At 40.5% G+C, this 27,827-nt stretch overlaps 1 protein-coding gene across 1 annotated transcript; it reads left to right on the forward strand.

Annotated features, from left to right (window-relative positions):
• Window positions 1-102: 102 nt before the first annotated feature.
• On the forward strand, window positions 103-27,749 carry dnah3 (dynein axonemal heavy chain 3). Its single transcript, XM_029442928.1, has 63 exons — window positions 103-112; window positions 663-694; window positions 1,100-1,201; window positions 1,325-1,532; window positions 1,688-1,733; window positions 1,835-2,003; window positions 2,106-2,298; window positions 2,667-2,862; window positions 3,179-3,304; window positions 7,047-7,242; window positions 7,337-7,516; window positions 7,643-7,773; window positions 7,865-7,970; window positions 8,075-8,253; window positions 8,372-8,556; window positions 8,750-8,873; window positions 9,242-9,395; window positions 9,830-9,974; window positions 10,154-10,365; window positions 10,494-10,585; window positions 10,728-10,842; window positions 11,040-11,156; window positions 11,672-11,851; window positions 11,952-12,088; window positions 12,584-12,785; window positions 12,870-12,962; window positions 13,343-13,453; window positions 13,826-13,940; window positions 14,025-14,223; window positions 14,373-14,481; window positions 14,562-14,675; window positions 14,807-14,983; window positions 15,094-15,185; window positions 15,272-15,491; window positions 15,582-15,716; window positions 15,823-15,934; window positions 16,074-16,315; window positions 16,594-16,694; window positions 16,780-16,885; window positions 17,010-17,139; window positions 17,229-17,462; window positions 17,557-17,660; window positions 17,736-18,030; window positions 18,143-18,322; window positions 18,411-18,534; window positions 18,632-18,788; window positions 18,865-19,008; window positions 19,309-19,975; window positions 20,056-20,221; window positions 20,341-20,557; window positions 20,641-20,823; window positions 20,981-21,179; window positions 21,321-21,834; window positions 21,945-23,572; window positions 23,727-23,952; window positions 24,037-24,281; window positions 24,437-24,553; window positions 24,720-24,877; window positions 25,223-25,390; window positions 25,531-25,673; window positions 25,822-26,026; window positions 26,310-26,447; window positions 26,531-27,749. The coding sequence occupies exons 1-63, from the start codon at window positions 103-105 to the stop codon at window positions 26,882-26,884; spliced, it is 12,159 nt and encodes a 4,052-aa protein (XP_029298788.1). The 3' UTR covers window positions 26,885-27,749.
• Window positions 27,750-27,827: the final 78 nt, after the last annotated feature.

Consider the following 27,827-nt stretch of genomic DNA (forward strand, 5'->3'; position numbering starts at 1 on the left):
CTAAAATTGCATTTAATTGCATTGAAAATGACACTCAGGCACATTGTGAGGGAGAGGTGGAGTGGCTACCAGCAGAGGGCAGAATGCAACTTCTGGATAGTGATGCTTCCAGGTGAACTATTAAAGACAACCCAACCCAGAGCCAGCTGTTCTCTTTTAATAGACTGTTTAATAAAACAAACAAACAAATGTAGTGGTATCACAGTATAGCAGTGGTGGTAGTTTTGGTTGTGCACACGGAAGTATACACCCGGTCCCCACCTGCATCAGGAAACAAGCGCGCGGGGCTCCGCCCATCATTGTTCAGCTTTTCTGATAGTTGCGGTTACCATGGAGACGTTTTTTCCGGATGAGATCAACAGTGTTTCAGTTTTACAGCAACGTGATAACTTCTCCTCAGTCAAAGCATTGACAGGGCAACACTAAGCCCTCAGATAGCTATGTCATTTGTACAATAGAAAGGTGGCAGATGACTACTTCCTAACTTTACATAAACAGACTAATGCGACGCAGCAATGAATGAAATCTTACCGGCATAACGACTGAATAAAGGTAACGTTAACTGATATTAACGGTGCAACGTTTCTCAATGTCTGTTTACTTTTTAACTGTTAGGTCATACATACACGTTATTTGTATTATTTTCTTCCTTTCACTGTCAGAAGAGTTGCTCAACATGGAACGACTGAAGCAGGTAACGTTAACCTCGTTTGCACAGTGAAATCAGCTAAATATTTATTTTATATATGACTGTTTGAGACATATTCTATTTGATACCATCGTAGATTAAGCTAGGCCTGTTTATAGCAAGGTTAGCAATTCAAAAATGAAATTTGCAGTTTCTCTGAACATCCTTGATCTTGATCTGATTCTGAAATCAACTGTATTCAATGTTATATATTTTGATTGCAATTGGTATGCACTAATAACACAGTAACAAATAAACGGCATTTGTCTACAATTTGTACAACTTTTGAATAAACATGTCTTGTATAAACATTAAGATTTAATTATTTCATGTAATGTGCAAATAAAAGTCAAACAAAATTGTAGGTGGTCCTTTGTGTGTCAACCCTCATTATTTGTGTCTTAACTACAGATGGAGGATGACTCTATCTACAATATGAGTCAGAGCAGAAGGTATTCTGTTCCCCGAGCTCTTCCCATGGCTTGTAATGCAGAACCATCAGAACTGTATCAAGTAAGAATATCAATCACAGTATCATATAAACAAATGCTTTACAGAAGCCAGTTTCGCTCAGATATTTCCTAAGTTTGTGCTTACATACACCCTCTTAACATTGACGTTGTTATTTTACCCCAGTTAGTCTTAAAGCACAGTCTTCACCCACCCATCCTCCAGACCAATTCTTGGACACTTGCAGTTCCCTTTAAAGAGCAACGTCACCACCGTACTCCCAGTGAGTCTATTGGAAACAACTACAGTCCACGGGCACAGGACTTTAAGATTAATAAACTCCAGCACAGACGAAACACTTTCCATCAATCCTTGGTAAAACCTGCAGTGCCTTGTATCCTTTCAATGTTCCTCTCATATCAAACCCTGGTCTGTGTGACTAAGGGAAGCCTATCTGAAACTGTCTAAAATTGCAATGTTCTTTAGTTTTGTTCACTGATTATACTTTAAAATGTGAACACTGCTCTGGAAACTCTTGATCTTAATGAGGTTTTTTAGCACCTGGAAGAAGACAAGCAATTACACCAAGAAGAAGGTAATTATGCCTTTTTAAAGCAACACTTCCCATCAATAGCTTATCTTTTACGATGTCCTTTTTCTTGAGGCACTTGATCTGATTTGTTTATATTTTCTCAGGGATACATCTCCTCATGCTTCACTCTCACCACGGCCAAAGCTTAGATCAAGACATGTTTACACTTCCAGCAGCCAGCCTATGAGTCCTGAAGAGCAGCTGGACATCATGTACAGCCAAGAGGAGAAGATGAGGGCTATTTGGTCAGAACCTAATGAGAAAGACCTGGAAGCAAGTATCAATGAATCCATTAATGAACTTGTGGGTTGCTGATTAGAATCTTTTGAATCTTCTTTTTCTGACCTATTGTTGATCTTAACTTTTCTCAAACAGAGGTATATATACTATATCACCACTGGTGTCCCCAGCTCCGTCCTGGCACCCCTGCCATGCCAGCAGATGATGAACATCATGCGCCTGCTGCCTCCAGAGACTGAGGATAGTAGTAAGCACCTCCAGATTATGAGGGCAAACATGGAAGAAGAGGTCGAAAGAGATTATTACTTCAGCCTCAAGGAGAGCATAGGTATGAAACAATAACGTGTCAGTGAATCTTTAATGGCAGTATTGCTTTATTTAGACATTCTAAGCATCCACCAGTGTCACTTTAACATTGATTTTATAGACTGTCTGACCAAACAAATACAGAACTCTACTTTCACCTTTCTTTATGTCTGCTGCTATATTTGTTTGCACATTTTGTAGCATCTTTAAACACAAAAAACTATGATTCTTTCATATATATGTGGCCATATGGGTTCAAAAAGCTAGTCACTCTAGTTGGTGCCTTAGTTAAATAATAATTTCATCTGTGATAAAATTCCTCCCTTGCCTTGAAAATGACATTTGATCAATCTGTTTAATCTATTTGTCTTCCATGTTGTTCCTTGTCAGTGAAATACATTCTGATGGATCCATCCGAGCGCCAGAGACTGTCAATACCCAGCATTCCCAAGCCCTTCCCCATGAGGGTGATCCGCGCGCCAGTGCCCTGGGCATCTAGTTACAAGGAAGCCCACATGTGGCAGAGCCAACATCTGTTTACTACCAGTCAAATTATGGTCCTGCTGCAGGATGTCTGGTTTAGCAGGTAATACTCTGAAGATCTTCCTTTTTGTTCTAGTAAACAGCCAAAATATTTATGTAGGATTCATACATATGATATACTTTTAAAAACATCATAAAGAAACATTGGTAACTTCCCAATGATAGTGTTGACTCTAGGACGTCTGAGAAATAATCTACATGTATGCTTTTCTACATTTGTCCTTTTTCTCCATGTAAGTGTGTTTGCATATATGCGAGTGTCTTTGTGTACATATCATGTATTCTATAATAACTAATGCACTTTTTTTTAATGTGCAAACAAATACAACAAACTTAATTAGAATAAAATCTTGTTTCAGCTTTTCATCCTTGAGATTTGTTCGACGAGAGGACTTTTTCTCCACCACCCTCCCCCTCCTGCCATCTGAGTTTGAAGAGTTTGTCCAGAGACAGTGCCAAACCACAAGAGATGAACTGCTCCAAAAGTGAGTTCTGCCAATTTCCCAGACTGTCTAAACACAGCCAGTCCTTCAGTGAGACCATAATGTGATGTCCAGACATAATCATTGGAGTGTTCTCTCATTGGCTCGTAGGTATGTACACAACACAAGAGAGCTAATCCTGTTGTATGTGCACTCTCATGTTACCACCTTGTCCACTTTGTCAGACCCGTGTCAGGCTGCCTTTCAGGGGATTGCTTTACACTCTGCCTCTCTTTAGGATTCCATTGCCTCCTTTGTTGCGTGCCTGTTGTATAGCCTATTTGACCATGTAGCAGCCCTGTAGGATGGCTGGCTGCATAACGGAAATATGAGCCACTGTAATTTGTAGAAACCTGTTTCTGCTTGTTTATTTCCATGTTCGTAATTTGCACCCGCTTGGATACCATTATTCTGCAGCGTCTCAGTCTCCCGTGCCAGCCATACTCGATCCAGAGGACAGAATGTGTCTTTATTGGGAATACATAAAGGATATAATAACTGCAGTAACTAGTGCAGTCAGTAGAGCTGATCACACATACTCTTGGAAGCAGATTATGATTACAGGAAGAAGTATTCAGATCTCTTACTTAAGTAAAAGTAGAAATACTACATGTGGAATAATCTAATAGTCCTGTGTTCAACATTTTACTAAATTAAAATTATAAATGTATTAGCACCAAAATGTACTTAAAGTACAAAGTACTCATTCTACACAAGGGCCCATTTTAGAAATGTATTATATTATTGGATTATAATGAATGATGCATTAATGTGTTCATCATACATCATGTTGCAGCTGGTAAAGGATGAGCTTATCTTTTTTTTTACTATATATACTGCCACATATATTTACTATATACTGCCACATATATTTACTATATATATACTGCCACATATATTTACTATATACTGCCACATATATTTACTATATATATACTGCCACATATATTTACTATATATACTGCCACATATATTTACTATATATATACTGCCACATATATTTACTATATATATACTGCCACATATATTTACTATATATATACTGCCACATATATTTACTATATATACTGCCACATATATTTACTATATATATACTGCCACATATATTTACGATATATATACTGCCACATATATTTACTATATATACTGCCACATATATTTACTATATATATACTGCCACATATATTTACTATATATATATACTGCCACATATATTTACTATATATACTGCCACATATATTTACTATAGATACTGCCACATATATTTACTATATATACTGCCACATATATTACTATATATACTGCCACATATTATATATACTGCCACATATATTTACTGCCACATATATTTACTATATATATACTGCCACATATATTTACTATATATACTGCCACATATATTTACTATATATACTGCCACATATATTTACTATATATACTGCCACATTACTATATATACTGCCACATATATTTACTATATATACTGCCACATATATTTACTATATATATACTGCCACATATATTTACTATATATACTGCCACATTACTATATATACTGCCACATATATTTACTATATATACTGCCACATATATTTACTATATATATACTGCCATATATTTACTATATATACTGCCACATATATTTACTATATATACTGCCACATTACTATATATACTGCCACATATATTTACTATATATACTGCCACATATATTTACTATATATATACTGCCACATATATTTACTATATATACTGCCACATTACTATATATACTGCCACATATATTTACTATATATACTGCCACATATATTGACTATATATATACTGCCATATATTGACTATATATATACTGCCATATATTTACTATATATACTGCCACATATATTTACTATATATACTGCCACATTACTATATATACTGCCACATATATTTACTATATATACTGCCACATTACTATATATACTGCCACATATATTTACTATATATATACTGCCACATATATTTACTATATATACTGCCACATATATTTACTATATATATACTGCCACATATATTTACTATATATATACTGCCACATATATTTACTATATATATACTGCCACATATATTTACTATATATACTGCCACATATATTTACTATATATATACTGCCACATATATTTACGATATATATACTGCCACATATATTTACTATATATACTGCCACATATATTTACTATATATATACTGCCACATATATTTACTATATATATATACTGCCACATATATTTACTATATATACTGCCACATATACTGCCACATATATTTACTATATATACTGCCACATATATTTACTATATATATACTGCCACATATATTTACTGCCACATATATTTACTATATATATACTGCCACATATATTTACTCATATATACTGCCACATATATTTACTATATATACTGCCACATTACTATATATACTGCCACATATATTTACTATATATACTGCCACATATATTTACTATATATACTGCCACATATATTTACTATATATACTACCACATATATTTACTATATATATACTGCCACATATATTTACTCATATATACTGCCACATATATTTACTATATATACTGCCACATATATTTACTATATATACTGCCACATATATTTACTCTATATATACTGCCATATATTTACTATATATACTGCCACATATATTTACTATATATACTGCCACATATATTTACTATATATACTGCCACATTACTATATATACTGCCACATTACTATATATACTGCCACATATATTTACTATATATACTGCCACATTACTATATATACTGCCACATATATTTACTATATATACTGCCATATATTTACTATATATACTGCCATATATTTACTATATATACTGCCACATATATTTACTATATATACTGCCACATTACTATATATACTGCCACATATATTTACTATATATACTGCCACATTACTATATATACTGCCACATATATTTACTATATATATACTGCCACATATATTTACTCATATATACTGCCACATATATTTACTATATATACTGCCACATATATTTACTATATATACTGCCATATATTTACTATATATACTGCCATATATTTACTATATATACTGCCACATATATTTACTATATATACTGCCACATTACTATATATACTGCCACATATATTTACTATATATACTGCCACATTACTATATATACTGCCACATATATTTACTATATATACTGCCACATTACTATATATACTGCCACATATATTTACTATATATATACTGCCACATATATTTACTCATATATACTGCCACATATATTTACTATATATACTGCCACATATATTTACTATATATACTGCCATATATTCACTATATATACTGCCGTGCAGTTTGTAACTAAAGCTGTCCGATAAATGTAGTCGAGTAAAAAGTACAATATTTAATTATAAAGTATAAGGAAAGTACAGTCCTAGAGTAATTGTACTTAGTTAGGGGAGATTTATGACCACCAGTGTTATGTGAAAATAAAAATGTAATCTAGTCCAGGCACACATTTCAATTGGATTTGTGACTTTATTTTTCAATTAACCAGATTTTTAAATCTATTTTAAACCATTTCTAGATTCTTCTTAAATGCACGTATCTCGCAATCCTATTAATGGATATATATTTGTTTGTCTTTGACCTGTCAAACACAGAGAACTGAATTTATCTCCACCATCTTCTTTCAGTTGGCTGCCTCACTGTGCTTCACTCTTTGACACCTTCGAGGACCTGTGGATTCCCCTCATACCCACGAGTGAACACGTGGCTCCCGTTAGCGTCCAGGAGTTCTTTAGCTGCGTGGCTGCTCTCATGTCACTGCAGCTCCGAAGCTTGGTCCAAGAATCATTACAGGACCTGTTACATTTCTTCACCTTACACGAGGTTTGGACAAAAAGTTATTCCTTTTGTTAATAACAAATAGTCTTTGGAATTAGGAGAGAGAAACACCCTAATCTACTCTTACTGTGTTCTTCAGGACGGCAACGACTTTGGCGCGGCGTTTGATGAGATGAAGTATGTTCAGCCTCAGGTGCTGCTGGTTGAGCTACAAGCGGTTGAGCCTCACATTAACTTTAGTCCGAGCTTTCAGGAATATTGGGAGCTAGTGCACAGAGCCTTCATGGAAATCATCAGGAGTGCTGAGAAGTTCCCAAGGGTACAGCATTCCCTTAGCACCACAAGCTTTACTGATGTCATTGCCATCCATTTTATATTACACCACACACAATGCTGTTTCTGTTTTTTATAACAAACATGTGTCATTTTCCTACGCTTTCGCCAGGTGGAATGTAACCTCTTCCCCGATATCAAGAACTTGTACCTACGCACCGTCAGTCCCCACGAGTCCCTGGTTACAAACCTAATCAACGAAGCCAAGGACGTTTTCCATAAGAACACTGTGGGACCTACAAAGTAAAGACACAAACTGAATTTATGACTTTCAATTATTCTGACGTACCAACAAGTACAGAGGAGCTGCTAATACTGCATCTCCCTTTTTCAGGTATTTAACTGAATATAAAAAATACAGCCATCTACTGGATCATACAGCAAAGCAGGAGATAACAGCTTTTCTCAAAGAGAAGCACTCGTTAGAGGGATTTACAAAGGTGATTCAATCTTTCCATTGAAAGCCTACATTGAACATTTTCTGTTTTCAACTGGCCTTTACCGTCTGAGTGTCCGAGTCCTTTCTCCCTCTTTCAATGTTCAGAAAATTGAGAGCGTTATTCACTTGAGGAAGGAGATTGCCTCACTTCGGGTTACGGTGCCCATGTCCATGTTTTGCCTGTATGCTGGCAAGCTGAATGATGACCTGTGCGACCGCGCCGAGAGACTGAAAGACACGATCATCACGTTTGAAGTGGAAGAGAACCGAGAGCTTAACAAAGGGTGAGGAGAAACTCTCCGCCTCCTTAAACCTTTCGAACTCAAACAGCAGAAAGTCTTTTGTTTACTTTAAAGAGCAAATGTACTTACATTTGAACCACACGCTGACCTTCTTTCCCAGGATCTGTCAAAAGTACGAGCACATTACCGAGACCATCACAGGCACCCCGGAAACCACAGACGAGTTGGTGTCTCTCAACCACTACATTAAAAAGACCAGTGATGTGACCGTTCACAAGTTGATCGATGAGATTGATGAGGCACAATCCCGCCTCAGCTTCCTCCTGGACTACGCCACTCTAACCTGTATGTGAAAACTCTTGTGGTATTTGCAATTATATTCAGAAGAAATGACATGGACACATACACAAATACCACCATAGAAGACATGTTTACACTTCCCACATCTTTGTAGCTAAACCTAAGCACTATCCATGTACCCATGTTGGAATAAAGCACTCATACTAATCTCTCTTTTCCTTTTCTTTCTCCACTCTAGCTGATGACTTGAGGCTGAACGCCTGTGTTTTCCAGTGGCCCAATCAGATCCAGACTGAGCTTGACGACAATAAGACTCGTCTGACCACCATGAGAGAACAGGCGGAGGACTATCTCCAAACAAGGTTACTGAATAAACACCTTTCAACCACCACAGGTGAAAGCGGTGTTTGCCACTTGTTTATCCCGCTGCAGCTTCACCCAGGCACCAAACCAGTGTCCCACATGGGAATCTTTTGGCTCCAGGAAGTGCAGTAAAATCAAGTTTAGATTTCAATGCATCCCTTTCACAAACCTATGAGTGATGTCACACACAATGTCCATGTTTTTTATTGTCTATTTTTTCTTACTTTGCTCTTACAGTATGCTGAAAGTCACTGCCATGTATGGGAACAACTGCTTTAAGAATCCCAGCATCTTTCCCTAACTGTTCTGAAAATAGTGTGTTGCTAACAACTGAAATGACTGAAATGTTTCCATTTGACTATTTCAGAATATTAGAATTTGACCAGAGGCTGTGGAATGTGGACAAGGATATAAAGGCCTTTAAGAGGAAGCACGTGATAAACATGGAGGAGATGAAGAACAATGTGGGAAATCTCACTCAAATCATTTCCAACATGGAGGCTGCTGTCACTGAACTAGAGGTAGGAGATGTTACCACACATGTGCATGTGGTTATCCATGTTGATTTCAAAGCTTTAATAACCAAACAATCTGGAGTCATAGGAGTCCCATAAAAAAGAATAAGAAAATAAATGTGGAAATATAAAGAAAGAAATTAGTTTTTTTCACATTAATTTGTTCATTTATTCCCGTATATATTTATTTCTGTATTTCTATATAATGTAATTTATTTCTTTGTATCCCTTTATTTCTCCCTATTATTTCCCTATTGCTTTTACTTTTCCCTATTTTGTAATTTGTCTGTATATTTCCACATTTATTTATTCTTTTACATATTTGTCTTTATATTCCACATTTTTTATTGACTTATTTAATCTTTTATTCCTTTTTAATGGCACTCCTATGACATTGATCATGGTAGCTGTACAATGTTTATACCGTTGCATTTCTACAGGACATCAACAACGAGCAGACGTTGCTGGAGAAGGAGCAGAGCCTGTTCCCGGTGGTCCAAACTCTGCTAGCTGACATTCAGCCATATGAACAGCTCTGGACCACAGCGCTAAACTTTCAGACCATGTCAGAAGAGTGGATGAATGGTAAATGACTCACACTTAGGAAATCTACACCCATTTCTTTTTGTTTCTCACTGCTACTGTGTGACTTCATCTTAAAGACTCTTAATGCCACAAATAACGACTGATGACACACAGTAAGTGCAAGCAGGAGGCTCAGCTGTTTTCACATTGGTGTACTTCCTTTATCGTTTAACTCCTAGGCCCTTTCCTGCACCTGGATGCTGAGAAAATCTCTGATGAGCTGGACATCATGTGGAGGACCATGCATAAACTGTCTAAATCTTTATGTAATCTTCCCGGGCCTTGTCGGGTCGCAAAAACCTTCAAAAGCAAGATAGACGAGTTCAAACATCACTTACCAATCCTGACGACCATCTGTAACCCCGGCATCAAAGACCGCCACTGGGAGACGGTCAGCTGAATTAATGTTTTAGTTTCATTAGATCATCTGATAGAAATCCAGTGTCAGATTCACAAGTGTCCCGCTTCTCCTGTGATCCATGAAGCTGAATAATTTACCACACTTTTGTCTGTCTACAGATTAGCAGCATTGTGGGCTTTGCTGTCAAACCGGATGTGAGCAGCTCTCTGCTGAGCATGTTGGAGCTGGGGCTTTCCAAGTTCTCTAATAAGTAAGACACTGAACTGACATTACACCAAGTTGGAAAACACGTAAAGAGCAAAATTAACATACTGTGTTTAGGGAAAACCATGGCTAGTGAGAAATATTCACCGTGATCAGCAGGTAATGGATTTGATTGAACTCTGCCTTAGGTTGGAAGACATCGGAGCATCGGCTAGCAAGGAGTACTCTTTGGAGAAATCCATAGAGAAGATGAAAAATGAATGGATGGAGCTCCGGTTCTCTTTCACTCCATACAGAGATACAGTATGACAAACACATAGACAGTCACATGCTTTCACAATAACTTAACTTCTTCCAAAGAATTACGTCTTCAATGTTGAAATATTACAAGAAATTGACATGTTGGTTATATTACTGTCTTTAACTCAAACTAACCATGAATTTTCACGCAGAACGTCAAACATCAACCTGTATTAAATACATTTAATATTTCCTCATAGGGAACCAATATCGTGTCAGCAGTAGATGACATCCAAGTGCTTCTTGATGACCACGTTATTAAGACGCAGACTATGCGAGGTTCACCTTTCATTAAGCCAATAGAGGTTGAGTGTAAGGTAAGACATGACACCACAAGGCCCCCTTGTATATAAAGGTCAAAGGGTGAACATACATAAGTTAGTGAGTGTGGTTTTGGAGGTTTGTGTGTGCACCTCTGCCAACTAAAGCCACAAAAGTAACTCTTGTGTTTGCGATAAGAGGTTGCCTGAGCAGATGGAAATGCAAGCACAATTTCATGCCAGAACAAGTAACAAAATTGCCTGTTCTGCATAAACACAACCACAGCTGTGCCACTCTATACACCAGTGGAAGTGGCTTTGGCATAAAATTACCATTGATAAAAGGTTTGGAACAACCTGTTTTAATATAATCACCACACAGTAATCTTCTGAATCCAAATCTATTTTTAAGGACTTTGTTATCTTATATTTCCTTTTACATATTCTTTTCTTCTTTTGTTGGATTGTTGGGAGTATTTTGTAAACTATAGTTTAGAAATGCTCACAACAACACAACAATATCTTGTTGTTGCTAAAAATCCTTTTATTCTCACCATTACTGTCCTAACTAGCAATGGGAGGACAAGCTGCTGAGTATGCAGGACATCCTAGACTCCATGTTGAAGTGTCAGTCCACTTGGCTCTACCTTGAACCCATCTTCAGCTCTGAGGACATCATTGCCCAGATGCCTGAGGAGGGACGCAAGTTTGCCATTGTGGACAGCTACTGGAAGAACATCATCGCTGAGGCGGTGAGATCCTCTTGAAACCCAACCTGTTGTTTTTAGTTTACGAAAACTCTCATGCACTCTCATGCTTTGCTTTGACTTCTGTGTGATTTTACTACTCCAGGTTAAGGATACACATGTGCTGGTGGCTACAGGTCAGCCTAACATGCTGAAACGGCTACAGGAGTCCAATGTGTTTCTAGATGATATCCAAAAAGGCCTCAATACCTACCTGGAAAAGAAGAGGCTCTATTTCCCACGGTTTGTCTACCAGTACTAGCCCTAGTAGTACATTGTACACCAAATTGCTCCTTGGGGACATTAAAAATATAGTTTGTAAGTAGATAACCTTTTATTTAATAAACAAAAAATTAATTTGCATGTTAAGAAATTAGCATATAAATACTACAGTTATTCACATTTTATTAAATAAAAAGAATCAATAAAACAAAAGGAATATAAAAGAAAGAAAACAAATCAAATTACTAATTAAATAAATATCAGTTAGTAAGTCAGAGGATAGAACAACAACCAGGTAGCATAGCTACACACACACACACACACACACACACACACACACACACACACACACACACACACAGACACACACACACACACACGCGTATTCAGATAACTTTAGTTTCACCGACATTACAGAACATACAAATGATGCACTGATGCACTAACTTGTCAAGTGGTTGTTTTCCCTCCTCTCCTCTTCATCTTCACGATGAATTCCATATTCCATATTCCAAGGTTCTTCTTCCTCTCCAACGACGAGCTGCTGGAGATCCTGTCCCAGACCAAAGACCCCCTGTGTGTGCAGCCTCACCTGAAGAAGTGCTTCGAGGGCATCGCCAAACTGGAGTTCACTGAGAACATGGAGATCGTTGGCATGATCAGCTCTGAGAAGGAGACCGTGACCTTCACAGAAAAGATCCATCCAGCTCAAGCCAAGGTATAGAACAGACAGTGTTGTTATACATCATGGCAGTCGTCATATATTTTTACATTAAATTGATCTATACGTATTGATTTTTAGGGTATGGTAGAGAAGTGGCTCCTGCAGGTGGAGAAACTAATGCTCAGGAGTGTTCGACATGTCATCCATCAAGGAGTGATGCAGTATACAGAGGTATTTGAGGATATAACTTTGTTTTTGAATCTGTGATGAACCTTTCTTTGGATGAAACCATCCATCAGTTGTTTGCAGCGGTATTTGGAGTGGGTGGTGGTGGTCTAGTGGTTAGGCTTCCAGAAAGAACAGTGGAAGGTTGTGAGTTCAGGGGCTGCCGCCATTGTGCCCCTGAGCAAGGCACTTAACCCTGAGTTGCTCCAGGGGGTCTGTCCCTGTTGTCTGTTAGCTGTAAAGCGCTCTGGAATGTAATTATATTAAAATGTGGCGTGGTGAAAGACAAATGCACATCATTACTATTTATTTGGTTTTAGATGAAGCGTTTTCATGAGTATAAGCAGTGTAAAAACCTAATCTCTACTCTCTTGTTTTGGCTGTAGTTGCCCAGGAAGAAGTGGGTGTTGCAGTGGCCTGGCCAAGTTATTATTTGTGCCTCCTCCATCTTTTGGACTACTGAAGTATCTGAAGCCATCCAGAGGAACTCACTACCTGTCAGTACATCAACTGATAACTTCCACATAGAAATACAACTCAGTCCATAAATTACTTTATGTTTGCCATCAATTATAGTTTAATCAGGGGAAATTAACTGGGCATTGAGCTCTTTTACAGCAATACTCCTAATTCACAATCATACAGGCTTAATTAAATAACAACAATTACAGAACAAACAAAAGGATATACAACAACAGCAATAAAAACAATAAAATGTCAAAGGAAAACATGTATGCACATTAACCAAATCAGAAACTCTGCACAACAACTATATAATCCAGCATACACTTGAAATGATCTACCGACATCACACAGACATTATTACAGCGTACTCTGACCTGTGGACTGATTTTCCATTTGACCTAAAGGCCTATGTGGAGAAGTGCAACGCTCAGATTGCTGACATTGTGGAGCTGGTGAGAGGGAAGCTGCCAGGAGGGGCAAGGATGACCCTCGGTGCTCTTACTGTTATAGATGTGCACGGTAATACAGCTGCTCTTTGAAAGCATGCTATCTTTATTTAATCTAATCTTGCAGAAAATCTCATGGTTTTTTTTCTCTACTAAGCTCGAGATGTTGTGGCAAAATTGGCGGAGGACCGCATCTGTTCACTGAACGACTTTGCGTGGATTTCTCAGCTGCGTTACTTCTGGGAAGATGGAGAAGTGATGCTGCGCATGATCACCACCTGCTTGAAATATGGCTACGAATATCTGGGAAATTCCACCCGTCTTGTCATTACACCGCTTACTGACCGCTGCTACAGGTAATTTACAGCCTGTCGGAGCCCTTATCCCTGGCTATGGATGGAGAGCTGCAAAATAAAGAATGTGGCATATTCTAACTTCTAAAGGGAATTTAAATGTCCGAGGTGTGAAGTCTGTCATTGTTTCATTCGACTTTGTGCTACACCAGAACTCTAATGGGGGCTTTGAAGTTGAACCTGGGGGGAGCTCCTGAGGGTCCGGCAGGAACTGGCAAGACTGAGACCACAAAAGATTTAGCAAAAGCTTTGGCTAAACAGGTACATTAAAACACTGATCTGCATTTTAGTCATTTGTTTTCTTTCCTAATACTGACTTTAAAGCTGTTATTTGTTTCTAGTGTGTAGTGTTCAACTGCTCCGATGGTCTGGACTACAAGGCCATGAGTAAGTTCTTCAAAGGACTGGCTCAGTCTGGAGCCTGGGCCTGCTTTGATGAGTTCAACCGTATTGAGGTGAGTTATTGTTATGCTGGTCAAATTCCGTGTATATCTCTTAAATCAAATGACCCAAATACTTTATAAGCTGTGTGTGTTTGTGTGTGTGTGTGTGTGTGTGTGTGTGTGTGTGTGTGTGTGTGTCACAGGTGGAGGTGCTCTCTGTGGTGGCTCAGCAGGTCCTCTGCATACAACAGGCCGTCGCCAAGGATCTGAAGACCTTCATGTTTGAGGGGACAGAGCTGTCACTCAACCCAACCTGCTCTGTGTTCATCACCATGAACCCTGGCTACGCTGGCAGGGCCGAGCTCCCTGACAACCTAAAGGTACATCCCAATGTAGCGTACTCTCGAACATCAGTCAACAGAGCAGAATGTGTAAAGTATACGTGAGAAATGCGGTAACTGGGCGTACACTTGTCGATCTTGTCTCGTAGGCTCTTTTCCGTACAGTGGCTATGATGGTGCCAGACTATGGTCTCATTGGAGAAATCTCACTATATTCCATGGGCTTCATTGAATCTCGCAGGTATGTGGACAAAATATTTTTAGTAAGACATTTTCTTTCTGGGCTAGACGATTCATTCACCAAGCCTCATACATCTCAAATTGCAGTCTGGCCCAGAAGATCGTGGCCACCTACCGCTTGTGCTCCGAGCAGCTGTCTTCCCAACACCACTATGACTACGGTATGCGAGCTGTGAAGTCTGTGCTGACAGCAGCAGGGAATCTGAAGCTGAAGTACCCGGAGGAGAACGAGAGCGTGCTGTTGCTTCGGGCGCTGTTGGACGTCAACATGGCCAAGTTTCTTGCACAGGATGTGCCGCTGTTTCAGGTGACAGACTTTGTACCAAGTACTATTGTAATTGCCAGTGTTTGTTTTTGTCAATCAATGTGTTTACTAATTATTCATTTTTGCCCACAGGGTATCATCTCTGACTTATTTCCTGGCGTGGTCCTTCCAAAACCAGACTATGATCTCTTCCTCAAGGCTCTTAATGACAACATCGCTAAGCTCAACCTCCAGTCTGTCCCTTGGTTCATTGGCAAAATTATCCAGGTACCAAGGAGGAACATTGCTTTTTTTTAGAATCATGACATTTGTTTGGCTAGTTGTTATTCTTCAACCACACAAATGTACTGAACATTTGGGATTGTGTGTGTAGGTGTATGAGATGATGTTGGTGCGCCATGGCTTCATGATAGTAGGAGACCCTTTAGGAGGAAAGACTTCTGCATATAAAGTTCTTGCTGCTGCCCTTGGAGACCTTTATAAAGGTAGGTATTTCAATGAATATGTATCTTCTAGTATTTTTAATCATATCTAGCAAGCTATCAGTAAAGACGTGATTCTGTCTCAGTTTTTTAATCAATTTGTATCAATAAAAGTGTATTCTCTCTCATTCCGTTCTTTCAGCCAAGCTGATGGAGGAGTTTGCCGTGAATTACTGCATCATCAACCCCAAGGCCATCACCATGGGCCAGCTGTATGGCTGCTTTGATCCAGTCAGCCATGAGTGGTCTGATGGAGTTCTAGCCACCTCCTACAGGGATCAGGCGATCTCCACCTCAGAAAATAGACAGTGGATCATCTTTGATGGGCCCATTGATGCCGTCTGGATTGAGAACATGAACACTGTGCTTGATGACAACAAGAAGGTATCGGCCCCATTGATGCTTTCCTCACTGTAGTTTTCTTTCTTACTGCTTCCATAATCCTGGGTGTTACAGTCAATGCTAGCAATTAGTTAGTCAATTGGTTGGTCAGGCTTTCCTTTCATTGAAACATTTTGATCCACAAATTACAGAATCTCCACAACTGCTGGCCAGATTGAAGTACATTTGGTGCAGACATTCAAAGTTTTTGAAAAGGATTTACCTTTGATTGGCAGCCTTTAATTAAGTCGCCCAATCTTGTCCACTCTTTTCTCTACTAGCTTTGTTTGATGAGTGGGGAGATCATCCAGATGAGTAGCAAGATGAGTCTGATCTTTGAAGCTGCTGACCTGGAGCAAGCCTCTCCGGCTACCGTCAGTAGGTAAACAACAAAGATATACTATATATATAGAAAGCACACATTTTAAAGGTTTAGAAAAACGTTACTGTATTGTGTTTTTTGTAAGGTGTGGTATGATCTACATGGAGCCTCAACAGCTGGGCTGGTCTCCTCTCAAAGATTCCTACTTGAACACACTGCCTGAAAGCCTGAGCACTGAACATAGAGAACTGGTGAGATTACAGACATGCATGTCTCAATTTGCTCATTGATAGCCAGTTTTTATTACTTTTATTTCCTTTTTAAACTGTCAAATGATGTGTCTTGTACCTTCTTCTTTGGTCTTTTGTCCCACAGATAGTGGACCTGTTTGATTGGCTAGTTCAGCCCTGTCTGAACTTTATAGACAGGGAGTGTCGCTTTGTGGTTCAGACATCTCCCATTCACCTGGCCTGCTGTTTAATCAAGTTGTACACCTGCCTGATGGGTTAGTAAGAAGGACATTTATACTTATATCTTTTCGTCAGTGTGTGTGTATGTGTGTGTGTGTGTGTTAACATTTCTGTCTATACCCAGATGAAATTTCCGCGTCAGGATCCAGTGACACTAAGATGTCCAGGCAGCAGATAACCATGTGGCTGCAGGGTCTGTTCCTATTCGCGGTTGTATGGACCGTGGGTGGGACCATCACTGGGGACAGTCGTAAGAAGTTTAATGTCTTCTACCGCAATTTGATCATGGGCATGGACGATGAGCACCCTCGGCCTAAAAGTATTAAACTCAAAAAGAACAACATCTTCCCTGAGAGAGGTCACAAAATCTATTTCCGTATATAGTTATTTTGGTTATTATTTATTACCTTTTTAACATTACCAATGCATGATCTTTACTTATTGTTTTGCAGGCAGTGTATATGACTACTACTTTCATAAGGATGGACAAGGAAAGTGGAACATATGGACTGATTCAATCACAGATGAAGAAAACATCATTCCAGTTGCAGCTAATGTGAGTGCGTTTATGCTACAGAGGTTGCCGCCTGTGGATGTCTTTGTTTGCTGAAATTATGCTTATCCTGACCAGGTGTCAGACCTCATTATCCCGACCATGGAGACGACACGTCAGCTTTTTTTCCTGCGTACCTACCTGGCACATGAAATACCCATGCTGTTTGTTGGGCCCACTGGCACTGGCAAATCTGTCATCAACAAAAGCCTCTTGGTAAAGCTGCCGAAAGAGCAGTACACGCCAAACTGTATCAACTTCTCAGCCCGAACCTCAGCGAATCAAACCCAAGACATCATCATGGCCAAGCTGGACCGAAGAAGGAAGGGCGTGTTTGGACCTCCTGTGGGAAAGAAGTGTATCGTCTATGTTGGTGAGATGCACAAACGGCATAATCCCGTACTGTTGGGATAAAAGTGGATCATCGAGTGCTTGATAGTCATTCACGTTTTGTATTCAAATTGTAAATAATTTCTTCTGCATAGATGATCTGAACATGCCGGCTAAGGAAATCTACGGTGCCCAACCCCCGATCGAGCTGTTGAGGCAGTGGATTGACCATCATCACTGGTATGACAAGAAGGACACCTCCAGACTAAACATAGTGGACGTGCTGTTTATGTCTGCAATGGGGCCTCCTGGTGGTGGCAAAAATGACATTACAGGTATTTTTGAAAATAATTGTTTATTTGATATTAGTAATGTTATTAAAGGAAGCAGCAGATGAAATTTACAAATTGTTTGAAATGTTAGGCCGCTTCACTCGCCACTTGAATATCATCTCAATTGACTCCTTTGATGATGAAACACTGACCAAGATATTCAGCTCCATTACTGACTGGCACTTCAGCACGGGCTTTGATGCTTCTTTCTACAGGTAACTTGTCAAATATGTATCAGAATGTCAAACAGAGGTAGAATTACATAAATCATCTTTGTCAGAAAGATGTTCTGTATTTTGTCTCATGTCCAAGGCTGGGTAAGATCATGGTCCAGGCCACCATGGCAGTCTATAAGGATACCATGGACAGCTTCCTCCCCACACCATCTAAATCCCACTACATCTTCAACCTGCGGGACTTTGCTCGAGTGATACGTGGTGTGCTCCTGGCTCCAAATACACACATGCAGGTAAGAGTGGAGACAACAAATTCATTGTTCTAAACGGATGTATCTATTCTTCATGTATGTTGGCTGTTTTTGGCAGGACGGAGACAAACTGATCCGCCTGTGGATCCATGAAGTCTACCGTGTTTTCTATGACCGGCTCATTGACAATGAAGACAAGGAGACATTCTTTGGCATCGTCAAAGAGAGAACCTCAAGCTGTTTTAAGCAGAGCTTGGAAAAGGTAGATATCTGATTAGTGCGCACATGCACGCTCAAAAGTAATTTCTGCAAATATTCTGTGGATGAAAAGCCCTTTGCAAAAAGATCTGTTTAGTAGATTTGGGAAGAAATAAGTATTTCTGCATTCATGTGCTGGTGGGAATTTACAAATGCGAAACAGCACTGCAGTCGAAGCTTTGTTTTCAGAAAGTCAGATTCAATGAAAAAACTAATTGAGCTTTGTGTGGTGTAGTGCAGTGTGGTCTAGATTTAAAACTGTAGCTTCTGTTTTTAATCCTAAATCTCTCCTGTTTTTGTTTAGCTCCTGAGCCATCTAAGCCCAGATGGTAAGGTAGCGGACGAGAGCATCCGTAACTTGTTCTTCGGTGACTATGCGAAGCCCGATTCTGACGTTAAGGCCTATGATGAAATCACAGACTTGGGTGCCTTACAAGACGTGATGGAGTTCTACCTGGATGAGTACAACAACTGCACCAAAGCACCAATGTCCCTTGTAATGTTCAAATTTGCCATTGAGCACATTTCCCGCATCTGCCGTGTGCTGAAACAAGACAATGGCCACCTTCTCCTCGTCGGCATTGGTGGCTCGGGGCGTCAGAGCACCACTAAGCTGGGCACCTTCATCAATGACTACGTCCTGTTCCAGATTGAGTTGACCAAGAACTATAGCGTGTCAGACTGGCGGGATGACCTGAAGCGGATTATGCTTAAAGCAGGCATCGAGGGAAAGAGCCTGGTGTTCCTGTTCAATGACAGCCAAATTAAGGATGAAGCCATGTTAGAAGACATCAACACGCTGCTTAACACCGGGGATGTGCCGAACATCTTTGCTGCCGATGAACGTGCTGACATCATAGATAAAGTGCAGGGAATCGCCCGGCTTGAGGGCAAAAAGATTGATGCCACTCCGCTCTCAATGTACAACTTCTTCATTGACCGTGTGAAGGCCAACCTTCACATTGTGCTTGGTAATCACCTTTACGTGTCCTTTTTTGTCCTTTTTTTATTGAAGTTTCAGTAAGTAACTGGGAATTAATCTATTCAACAGCTATGAGTCCCATCGGTGATGCATTTAGGAACCGTCTTAGGATGTTCCCATCCCTTATCAACTGCTGCACCATTGACTGGTTCCACGCATGGCCAAATGATGCTCTGGAGATGGTGGCCCACAAGTTCCTAGAGGATCTGGAAATGGACGGTGACATCAAACTGGAGTAAGGACATAAAAAAGATGTCAAAAAGAAGTACTCGTTCCAGCAGCCTAATAACAGAATGGACCTAGTTTGCATGTATCACTGTCTAGCATGTCCGCATTTTTTTTCTGTGATCTCAGAGTGGTGGAGATGTGCAAGACCTTCCAGACAAGTGTCAGAGAAATGTCTGAAAGATACTTCTCCAGACTGAGGAGACACAACTATGTCACGCCCACCTCCTACCTTGAGCTCATCCTCACCTTCAAGACTTTGCTCAATGCCAAGAGGAATGAAGTGGATACTGCGAGGAACCGCTACATCATTGGTCTCCAGAAACTGGATTTTGCTGCGTCTCAGGTGATGCACCTTGTCAAACAAGATTTCCTTAAATGTTAATCGGACCAAATGAATAATGCCGACACGTCATACTATGTCCACAGGTGTCAGTGATGCAGGAGGAGCTGACGGCCTTGCAGCCCGAGCTCATCAAGACCTCCGCTGAAACAGATAAGATGATGGTTAAGATAGAGGGGGAAACAGTGGAGGTGGACGCTAAGAAAGAACTTGTGTCTGCTGATGAGAAAGTGGCTAATGAAGCAGCGGCTGCAGCCCAAGCCATTAAGGTACACATTTCAAGAGCAATGACACACACACAAAAATGTCAGTAATTTATAAAGTGTTCAAATCTTTTGTTTTCTAAAACTATATCCGCCAATTGTTTTAAAGAAGTTCAGTATTGTGGTTTGCATATTTCGACACAGTTTGTTTGTTGTCTTACAGGAAGAGTGTGAGGGAGACTTGGCAGAAGCAATGCCTGCATTGGAGGCTGCCCTGTCAGCCTTGAACACATTAAAACCTTCAGACATTACAGTAGTTAAGTCCATGCAGAACCCACCAGGTCTAGTCAAACTAGTCATGGAGTCCATCTGTATCATGAAGGGCATCAAACCCGAGAGAAAACCTGATCCTAGTGGCTCAGGTAATAGCTCAGCTTTGAAAGAATGTTTGTTATATGACATCATTTTCATTGACAAAGGTTTATATTGTATTTTTGAAAATAATATACAGCTCAATATAAAATGTGATTCCAGCATTACTATTTCGAATACATATGTTGCAGGTAAAATGGTTGAGGACTTTTGGGGCCCCTCAAAGAAGCTTCTTGGAGATCTGAAGTTTTTGGAAAGCCTCAAAGCCTATGACAGAGACAACATTCCTGCACCGTACATCAAGAAAATCCGAGACAAGTTTGTCGACAACCCCGAGTTCCAGCCCTCCATCATTAAAAACGTCTCCTCTGCTTGTGAGGGTCTCTGTAAATGGGTGCGAGCAATGGAAGTGTATGAGCGTGTAGTCAAAGTGGTCGCCCCAAAGAAGGAGAGACTGAAGCTGGCTGAGGATGAGCTGGCTGTGCAAATGGAAATGTTGACGGTGAAAAGAGCTGAGCTGAAAACAGTGGAGGACAGACTGCAGAGCCTGAATGATGATTTGGCAGCCATGATTAACAAGAAGAAAGACCTGGAAGACAACATTGAATTGTGTTCTCAGAAGCTGATCAGGGCGGAGAAGCTGATAGGAGGACTGGGCGGGGAGAAGGACAGGTGGACCGAGGCTGCAAGGCTACTAGGGATTAGGTATATCAAAATATACATATACTGTATATTAATCTGCACTATTAGTCATGATTTGTGGTGTGCCTGACGTTTGATATTAATCAGATGGATACCATGTTTCCTTTCTGCAGATACACCAACCTGACAGGTGACATACTTCTCTCTTCGGGAACTGTATGTTACCTTGGGGCATTTACAGTAGACTACCGTATACAGTGCCAGGAGCAGTGGCATATCCTGTGCCAGGAGAAGAAAATCCCCTGCTCTGAAGACTTAACCCTCATCAACACTCTGGGTAACCAGGTGGCCATCAGAGCCTGGCAGATTGCTGGATTGCCAGTGGACTCCTTCTCCACAGACAATGGTATCATCGTGTTTAACTCCCGTCGGTGGCCCCTAATGATTGACCCTCAAGGTCAAGCCAACAAGTGGATCAAGAACATGGAGAAGGCAAATAAACTTGCTGTCATCAAGCTGTCTGATGGAAACTATGTGAGGATCTTGGAGAACTGCATCCAGTTTGGAACCCCAGTTCTCTTGGAGAACGTCGGAGAGGAACTTGATCCTGTACTTGAACCTGTGTTGCTGAAGCAGACCTTCAAACAACAGGGTGTGGAGTACATGAAAATAGGAGAGAATATTGTGGAATATTCTAAAGACTTTTTGTTCTACATGACCACTGGACTGAGGAACCCTCACTACCTCCCAGAGGTGGCTGTCAAAGTATGTCTGCTGAACTTCATGATCACGCCACAAGGCCTGCAGGACCAGCTTTTAGGGCTTGTAGCTTCCAAAGAGAAACCTGAGCTGGAAGAGAAGAAGAACCAGCTCATTCTGGAGAGTGCTGCCAACAACAAGCAGCTGAAGGAAATTGAGGATAAGATCTTGCAAGTGCTCTCCTCCTCTGAGGGGAACATCCTGGAGGATGAGACCGCCATTCAGATCTTGTCATCCTCCAAAATCCTCTCAGAGGAGATATCAGAGAAGCAAAAAATTGCCAGTGTCACCGAGAAGGAGATTGATGACACTCGCATGGGTTACCGTCCTGTGGCTGAGCACTCCGCCATTCTGTTTTTCTGTATCTCAGAATTGGCCAACATTGAGCCTATGTACCAGTACTCCCTGACCTGGTTCATCAATCTCTACCTGTATTCCATTGCCCAGAGCTTGAAGAGCGATGATGTGGCTGAAAGGATCGACAACATTGTCGTGCACTTCACCCTCAGCATCTACAATAATGTGTGCCGCTCGCTTTTTGAGAAGGATAAGCTGCTTTTCTCCCTGCTGCTCACTGTAGGCATCATGCAGGGAGAAGGCCAGATTGACGACCAAGTCTGGCGCTTCCTTCTAACAGGTGGCATTGCTTTGGATAACCCTTATCCCAACCCTTCCCCAGAGTGGCTCTCTGACAAATCTTGGTCTGAAATCGTCAGGGCGTCCAAACTTCCAAACCTGGAAGGTTTCTTTGAACATGTCCAAGACAATATATTGAAATGGAAGAGGCTCTATGATTCAGGAAAGCCCCATAAGGACCAGTTACCGGACCAGTGGAGTGACTTGGTGGGGATGGACAGAATGGTAGTAATCAGGTGCTTCAGGCCAGATAAAATGATTCCAGCAGTGCAGGATTTCATAATGGATAACATGGGACAGGCTTACATTGAACCACCCACCTTTGACCTGGCAGGGAGTTACAAAGACTCCAACTGCTGCTCTCCTCTCATCTTTGTGTTGTCACCAGGATCTGATCCAACTGCAGGTGATTAATCGAACACTTTCTTAATTGCAACACTAAATAGCCTCGAACTAGCCTAGAATTAAACACAGAAGGAAACTTGGTTCATAGGTGACTTTTCTGGTTTTATGTTTGGAATGCCAAAAGGCTTTAATAAAATATGGCATTGTTTCTTTAGGTCTGCTGAAGTTTGCTGATGACCTAAAAATGGGGGGTGGTAAGACCCAAACCATTTCTCTGGGACAGGGACAAGGACCCATAGCAGCTCTGATGATTGAAAAAGCCATCAAAGACGGCACCTGGGTGGTGCTGCAGAACTGCCACCTGGCCACCAGCTGGATGCCTGCTCTGGAGAGGATCTGTGAGGAAACCATCAACCCAGAACACACACACCCGAACTTTAGGTCAGACTCCACACAGTGAGTTTAACTGAAACGTGTTCTTGCTTGAAGAGGACGATAAAGGCAAGTGTATGTTCTACTCCCCAGGTTGTGGTTAACCAGTTATCCATCCGACAAGTTCCCCGTCAGTATCCTGCAGAATGGGTTGAAGATGACCAATGAGCCTCCTAAAGGAATAAGAGCCAACCTGTTGCGCTCCTACCTCAGTCATCCCATCTCTGACCCTGCCTTCTTTGGCAGCTCCAAGAAACAGGCCATTTGGCAGAAGTTCCTGTTTGGTCTCACCTTCTTCCACGCTCTAGTACAAGAGAGGAGGAACTTTGGACCACTGGGTGAGAAATAGAAACAGTAAAACCCTGGATCATTTAAATGTAAGGTTTTCATTTGGTATTTAAAAGACATTTGGTAATGATTTAATATTTGTATTGTTCCATTATTGTGGTTATATGTAAAGCTATCCTGTTGCTGTTTCTCCATTTTCTCTCAGGTTGGAATATTCCCTATGAGTTCAATGAGTCGGACCTGAGGATCAGTATGAGGCAGATCCAGATGTTCCTGGATGAGTATGAGGAGGTTCCACTGGAGGCCCTCACATACCTTACAGGTGAAGATGCAATAGTCGTTAACACAGCAGGACAATAATTATAGTGCATACATGAACCTGTGTTTAGTTACATGGCTCAAGCTTGACTAAACCTCTCATTATCATCACAGCAACGTGCTTGGATTTCCAATTTTTGTCGTAATGATGTCTTTTCTTCTCTTCTCAGGGGAGTGCAACTACGGCGGCAGGGTGACAGATGACAAAGACAGGCGTCTACTGCTGTCACTTCTGTCCGTCTTCTTCAGTTGGGACCTGATAGAGAAGGAGTGCTACCACCTGAGTGAAGGAGATCTGTATTATGTCCCAGATCATGGCCCCTATCAGGTACTGTCAGAGCTCTGGTCAACTCCTAATTAATGCTACAGCGTAAGACTGCCATATCCATCATTATCAGTCATGACGGGACATAAAGCAGCGATCTTCTTGTGTCATTATGGGCAAAGTAAATACCTGCTTGCATTTCAAATAAACACAACAGCAGCAGATTTCACAGATTACCCCAGAGGAGGATTAATGGTTTTAATCATAGAGTGTAATATTAGTCTGGAGTGAAATCTCGCACATGTTTGGCCTTCAGGGCATCGTGTTGAAGATTAGAACTCAAGTGTTTCTTTAATCATCCTATCTGATAAAGAAATTAATGTTTAAGAATGATTTTCTTTATTCCAGACATATGTCAACTACATTCGCAGTCTTCCAATTTGTGCCGATCCCTGTGTATTCGGACTTCATAGCAACGCTGACATCACGAAGGATAACCAAGAGACCAATCAGCTCCTGGATGGAGTTCTGCTGACGCTGCCCAGGCAGACGGGCGGTGGGGCCAAGTCTCCTCAGGTTTGCACCGCCTGTTGTCTGAAGCACTCAGACTTTCATTTTACACTCTTGTCTTGCACTTATTTCCCTGAGGAAACACTACACGAGAACTTGTTGTCTCATATTCACGCTTTCTATGTTGTCCTCCGTCTGTATTATAGGAAGTAGTAGATGAGCTTGCAGAAGACATCCTGTCTAAGATGCCAGCGGACTTTGACATACAAATGGTGATCGATAAATACCCAGTCATGTATGAGGAGTCAATGAACACTGTTTTGAGGCAGGAAATCATCCGCTTTAACAGGTAATAACAAGTTGTGCTGCAATGCAATTGAATATTCACGTTAGAAAAGACAAATGACCAATACATCCTGTTTATTGATTTGTTTGCGCAGGATACAAAATCCTTTACAATTAATACTTGATGACATTTATCTCCATCCCCTCGACAGACTCACTCATGTGGTGCGTGCCAGCTTGGTAAACATCCGCAAAGCTTTGAAGGGCCAGATTGTCATGTCCGCCGAACTGGAGAACGTCTTCAACAGTATGATGGTGGGCAAGGTGCCCGCTATGTGGGCAGCCAAGTCATACCCCTCTCTCAAGCCAATGGGGAGTTACGTGACTGATCTCTTAGCCAGGGTGCAGTTCCTACAAGTAAGAATTATGATTGTTATGGATCGCACTGAAATTCCATATTTGGAATATGACTTTCAAGATGAATGAAGCACAAACATAGTAGTTCAAGTCCAATAGCATATACAGTGTGTTTGTACCATCAGGGAAAATGTTTGAATATGCAGAATAAATATAATTTTCAAAACAAATCTATCACATTTGGACTGTAGTAAAGCAGCACTGGTTGTGCAGATAATATATTACATTGCATCTTATATATAAAAATATACTAATACCTATGCTTGGTTATCTGTCTCGACAGGATTGGATAGATAACGGCCCGTCTCCAGTCTTCTGGCTCTCTGGCTTCTACTTCACTCAGTCATTTCTAACTGGAGTGGCTCAGAATTTTGCCAGGAAGTACACCATCCCCATAGACTACATTGGCTTTGAATTTGAGGCATGTAATTATTTTTGGATGATTTTTCCGTGTCAATCATAATAATTGAATACAATAATATAGGGTGGATATATTGTGTTCAGGTAACCAAAGAGGAGACGCATATGGATGAGAAGCCAGAGGACGGGGCCTACGTTAAGGGTCTTTTCATGGAGGGAGCGCGCTGGGACAGAGAGAACATGGTCATTGGAGAGTCCCTTCCCAAGATCCTTTTTGACTCTTTGCCCATCATCAAACTCAAACCTGGAGAAATGGCCAAATTTAAACATGAAAACATTTATGTTTGTCCTGTCTACAAAACCAGCGCTCGCAGAGGGACATTGTCCACCACTGGCCACTCCACCAACTACGTCATGTCCATCGAGCTGCCCTCTGACAAGCCGCAGAAACACTGGATTAACCGCGGGGTGGCATGCCTCTGCCAGCTGGATGACTAAAAAGTAACAACTATTAAAAAAGCTGTCTATGCCAAAGAAAGTTTGTGTTTGTATGCCAAAGTAACACAGGTGTAAACTGAAACACGTAAAGGTTCTAAAGCTTGGTTGTAAGCACATAACAAACCATGACAATAGAAACGTTTTGGTCATAGTGGATGACAAGGAGATCTTATTGTAATATTTTCTTGAAGAAGACACAATTGTCGCATATCCAGCGTGATTTATTGGGAATGGAGATTTGTTTTAATGCCGCTGCGTTAGCGTTGGCGTTTTCAGGTTGTCCGTCCCTCTATTGTCAATGTGATTTCTCAAGAACGTCTCCTGGAGGGAATTTCCTCAAATGTGGCGCAAACATCCACTCTACATCAAGGATGAACTGATTAGAATTTGGAGGTCAAAGGTCAAGGTCAATGTGACCTCACAAAACACATGTTTGGCGATATCTGAAGAATTAATTATTCATGCTAATTGTGACAATTTCACACAAATGTCTAATATGATAAAACGATGACGTGATGACATTTTGGACAGACAAGGACGTAAACTGCAACTCTGCTGGTTGGTCGGTAGTATAGTTGTAATTTTAGTCAGATTATGGCAGTTGGTGCATATAAACGACCGACAATGTCTTATTTTCTTTGACGGTTCAGGACAATCTGTGGATGTGGAGACTGTATTTTAACTCTAAAACAAAAATGCAATATTTACAATCTGTTTCACACGGATTCTAGTCAAAAGGACAAGTAACTGCTGGGAACACATAATAAAAAAACAGCTGGTGCTGGTATGTATTTGCACTATATTGCACTTTACTCTACACTTCTATTTTATATATGGTTCTTTTGTTTCAGCATGGGTGGTGGGTTATTGCAAAGATGTATCACTTGATAATAAAGTCAACATAATGTCAAAACAACTGGATGATGTCAATATTTGCAGCGCT

This window comes from Cottoperca gobio, chromosome 11 (assembly GCF_900634415.1).
Source record: "Cottoperca gobio chromosome 11, fCotGob3.1, whole genome shotgun sequence".
Taxonomy (NCBI): domain Eukaryota; kingdom Metazoa; phylum Chordata; class Actinopteri; order Perciformes; family Bovichtidae; genus Cottoperca; species Cottoperca gobio.

Coding starts and splice junctions, on each gene's coding strand:
- dnah3 (XM_029442928.1), top strand. Junction 18,535..18,631: donor TTTGATGCTTCTTTCTACAG/GTAACTTGTCAA, acceptor CTCATGTCCAAG/GCTGGGTAAGATCATGGTCC. Junction 19,976..20,055: donor CAACCTTCACATTGTGCTTG/GTAATCACCTTT, acceptor TCTATTCAACAG/CTATGAGTCCCATCGGTGAT.